Source organism: Octopus bimaculoides, chromosome 2 (assembly GCF_001194135.2).
Source record: "Octopus bimaculoides isolate UCB-OBI-ISO-001 chromosome 2, ASM119413v2, whole genome shotgun sequence".
Lineage (NCBI taxonomy): Eukaryota > Metazoa > Mollusca > Cephalopoda > Octopoda > Octopodidae > Octopus > Octopus bimaculoides.
The window spans coordinates 175,162,165-175,166,792 of NC_068982.1; the positions used below are offsets into that span (position 1 = coordinate 175,162,165).

The 4,628-nt window shown below is 39.0% G+C and overlaps 1 protein-coding gene across 2 annotated transcripts in view; it reads right to left on the reverse strand.

Annotated features, from left to right (window-relative positions):
* Window positions 1-4,622, reverse strand: part of LOC106871731 (mucin-5AC) — a 44,524-nt gene extending 39,902 nt beyond the window's left edge. For both annotated transcript variants that reach the window (XM_014918344.2, XM_014918345.2), the window contains exon 1: window positions 1,999-4,622. In XM_014918344.2, the coding sequence (XP_014773830.1) occupies window positions 1,999-4,219 (2,221 nt within the window). In that variant the 5' untranslated portion in view covers window positions 4,220-4,622. The remainder of the gene's footprint in view (window positions 1-1,998) is intronic.
* Window positions 4,623-4,628: the final 6 nt, after the last annotated feature.

Genomic DNA, 4,628 nt, shown 5'->3' on the forward strand with positions numbered 1-4,628 from the left:
GTCTCTCTTGCTGCGTCTAATATCCCCAGCCCCGACACAATGCCCTGACATTCCTCTCCAGAACCTAGTTCTCTTCCTGGAACTTCCTCTCTGCCCATAAGTTTCCAGAAGGTGATGGCAGTTTAAGTGGAGCGTTAACAGCATCAACTGCACTACTCTCGGAAGGTCTCTTTTCTCCAGACCCAACAATTAAAACCTTTACTCCAATTTTCTACTTCATTGGCCGGCTGCATCCTCTCATTGTATCCATTCTACCAGTTCATTAAACTTTATTCTCTAAATGGCTTTTCACCATGTACCATCTGAACACTCAAATTCACTCAACGTCGCGTCTTTAAGTTACTCATACTATATCACATATTCTGGAAATGCCCCTTTGCATAACAACCCAACGAGAAGCCCTCTGTGATAATTGAAATTGCTAGAAATAGCAGCCATACATTGTGTCAGTCACATCTTATCGTCCTAAAAATGCAGAGGTCATAACTGGAAGGCCTTTGATCATAGGGTTTCTCGAAAACAACGACCTTTTGCTTAACCTTTTCCTGTGTTTATTTTATTGTAATTATTATTATTTTAAAATTTCTATTCTATTTACTTGCAAGCAATAATCTAAAATTTAAAGAATTCTCAACCAGAAATTCTATGTACCTGACTGAATTTGCAAGCTTCGTGAAATATTTATAGTGTCAGTCCTGCATAACAAGCAGCATTAAGAACAGAGGAAAAGTAAATACATCCAGTTTGAGATTTTCGATTAATTAAAGTCATCTGAATTTTTCAATTGGTACATCCTTCAAACATCTGCAGCCCCCCCCCCCACCACCACCACTACCACTACAGACGCACAGAGTTTCATAAATATTTCTAATGAATTTCTTTTAAATGCTCACTGCATTAAATATTTCAACACTAACTTGACTATTATTTTTCATGCGTCCTTCAGCAATTTTCCTCGGTAAATTATTCTTTTAAATTTGCTTTTTGCGTGTGCTATTATATATCAACTTCTGGATTATCTCGTTTCTACTTACGCAACCGTACTTAAATCTAAACTCCTAGAAAGTTTCATAAAACATGCTCGTAGACTTCTACTATATTGGTCAGAATAATTAAAATAATATTGGTTTCAAATTTTGTTACATGGGGTGGGGGAGACAGTCGATTACATCAACCCCAGCGCTCGACTGTTACTTATTTTATCGGTTACAAAAGGGTGAAAACGTCGATCTCGGCGAAATTTGAATTCAGAATATAATGATGGACGAAGTGTTGCTAAGCATTTTGCTCGACGTGCTAACGATTCTGTCGGCTCGCCGCCTTAATAATTGAAATAATATTAGCAATAGACGAATATTAACTTACTTCACCACACGTATTTCTAACTACTTTTAAAAAATTCTCCTTTAAATCACTAAATACTAAATTTACTATACATACGCACATACATTCATACGTACATACACGCATGCATAGACGGGCAAATATATTTAACAAGTGACCTTAGAGGGATATAGCTGCGTGACTGCATTTCATGTGTGATTAGACATGGTACGTGGAAACAGTCACGTTCCTGTAAGATTATATTTTATAAATTAAAGGAATATAAACACTTTATATATATAATGTATTGAGTCCTTTATTGAATTGTGGTCACGATTTTTTATTTAAGAATTACGCCTGTACTAACCTCAGTTATATAATATTGGTCTCAAATTTTTGAAGAAGGCCAGCAATTTCGGGGGAAGGGTAAGTCGATTACATCGACTACAGTGATCAACTGGTACTTATTTTATTGGCCCCGAGTGCATGAAAGGTAAAGACGACCTCGGCGGAATTTGAACTCAGAACGTAAAGATGGACAAAATACTGCTAAGTATTTTGCCCGGCGTACTAACGATTCTACCAGCTCGCCGCCTTAATATGATAGGTATATAATATGAAAACAGTTTATCTCATAAATTGCATGAAACGAAGATTAATTGAAAAGTAACTTACCCGTATGTATTCGGATATGACCCTGTAATTGGCCCCTGTTACTGCAAGAAATTACACAGTAAGGGCAGTGGAAGTTTCGAGTTCTTTGAACTTGACGCCTCTCAATGTAAGGTTGCTGGTGTTGTGATGGTACTTTGTAAATCACATCTGTTGACCGCTGGGCATAGCAGCCGTTCTGAGTTGTAGAGCCGATGCCGCCAGCAGTGGTTGAAAAGTTCAAACGGCCGAAGGCAGCAACACCCTTCGAATAGTCGTTTCTTTTCAAATAGTTCCCCCTTTTGATTTTCAGTTTGGCTAAGCTTGAAGTATGGCCGTTCAAAAATGGTCTACGGTTGTAGTGAACTAAAGATTGTCTTCTATAGAAACACATTGATGATGGCGGTGGCGCAGGAGCCTGGGGCGGACGATATTGTGATAATGATGATGTTTTTATTGTTGTTGTGTTGGATGGTTGTGATGATGGAGATGGTGAAAGTGGTATCTGTAATTGTGGTGGTAATGATGGTTGTGGATGTGCAGGTGGAGATGGTGGCTGATATTGAAAAGAAGATAGATGCAGAGGTGGCTGTAACGATATCTGCGAGGATGGCGGATTGTCTCGAATACCTGTTGTCAGCGGAACTGAGAGAATTCTTGGTAGATGGGCAGATGGGGCAATCTGAGGTTGTGTATTTGATTCTGTCGGATCGTGATCGTCTTGTTGGCTATGATGAAAATGGTAACCGGTGTATGGCAACGAAGACGATGACACAGACGACGATGATAATGAAAATGAAGATGAAAACGATGATGGTGACGATGATAACAACGAAGTTGGTGACGATGAAAACGTCGTGGTAAACAAAGCTGCTGCTGTTGAGGATGATGGGGATAGTGATGATGGTGATGGAGATGGTGTTAAGGAAGATGAAGGGGGAAATGCTGCCGATCTCGGTAATAAAAACGATGGTGGCGATAACGACGAAGCTGGTAGGGGAGGTAGTGATAGTGGTAGGGGTAATGGTGGTGACAATGACAACGATAACGATGAGGTTGATGTTGAGGATGCTGCTGTTAATGAAGTTGCAGAGCACGGTGAAGAGGATAATGACAATGTTAATGGCGAACTATTCTCTACCAGATGCGGTTCATCTTTAAATTGGACGCAAGGTGTGAAATCCATAACAGGATGATGTTTTAGCAACATGTTATCACACCATTCGGTCGGGTAATAGACGCCATTAGTTTGTTCATGTCCATATCTTCTATCTCCTCCAAACCAAGAATGATTCCGATTCGAGAGGAGGTGTTTCTCAAGTATATTCGATTTAGCTACCTCAAGCATCACCATATCGTCATTTTGACACTTGTTGATGCCAGTTGGAGCTGAGGGACCACCGCAACAGTAAAGACATTTAAAAGATGCATCAATCTGAGAGATGAGTAAACCGTTGTGTGATGTTTGCTTATCGTCTGCTTTGCCAAATGCTGAAAATGCACCGAAATACGCCTCCGATTGTTTGTCTTGGAGTACCACTGGTTGTAATATATCTGCAGAAGCATGACAATAAGTCTTTTGCTTATCTCTTTCAGCTGAATTTGAGATATTCTGGTCTGATGTTTGTGTCATTTTTACCGGCATTGACGATGTCGGTGATATTGTCGCTTGTTTTGGTATTGTTTTTGGTATCAATGAAGAAGTTACAGTGGATGATAGTGCTGGTGGTGATGATGAGGCTGATACTGATGATGAAGAGGATATCGTTGCTGCTGTTTTTGTGTTTGTTGTTGTTGTGGTAGTAGTGGTTGCTGCAGTTGCAGTTGTTATTGTATATATTGTTGCAGTTTTCAGGTAAGTCGTCGCTGTCGAGGTCCTCGAAGTTGCTGCAGTTGTGCTTGTTGTTATTTTTGTTTTCACTGTTGTTGGTGATAATAATAGAGATGGACTTAATAGGGGTGATGTCGGCGACTCAGTCGTTGTTGTTGCTTCTGTTGTTTTTGCGGTCAGTTGTGCTGTCGTTGTTATGGGTACCGGTGTTGGAAATTTTGTCGTTTCCAAAGCTGCTTCTAATGCTGTAATCCTAGAAGTTTCAGCTAAACTTTTCAGAATCTGAAATGACGGAAAAGACCCCAAAGAGCTGAAATGTTGAGACTTTATATTCGTGCAAGGTTCCTTGCTGTGAATTAGAACCTTTGGAGAAAATGTTCTTGGAAAATATTGGTACGAAGGGGCAAGAGCCATCGCCACTTATTTTTAAATATCCGTTTAATCTTTAATGTGTATGAGTCCGTTTGTCTTCCTGTGTCTGTCTCTCTCAATAATCAGTGTGTGTGTATATATATATATATATATAGCTATGATTGACCGTTGACCGAACACTATTCAGTTTTTTTTCTCCGTGTTTTTCTCCTTGTATCCGTATTCTTTCTGTTGAAAAGCGTAGCTCGAAACGTTAAAGACTTTCCGTATTCCCGAGCGTCATACTAGTACATCCTTTTGTTGTTTACACCACCTGTCCTCGTCTGTTGTTGTTTTTTCGTACATTCTCCCATATATATATATATATATGTATATATGTATGTATGTATGTATGTTTGTATGTATGTATATATATATATATATATATATATATATATATATATATATATAT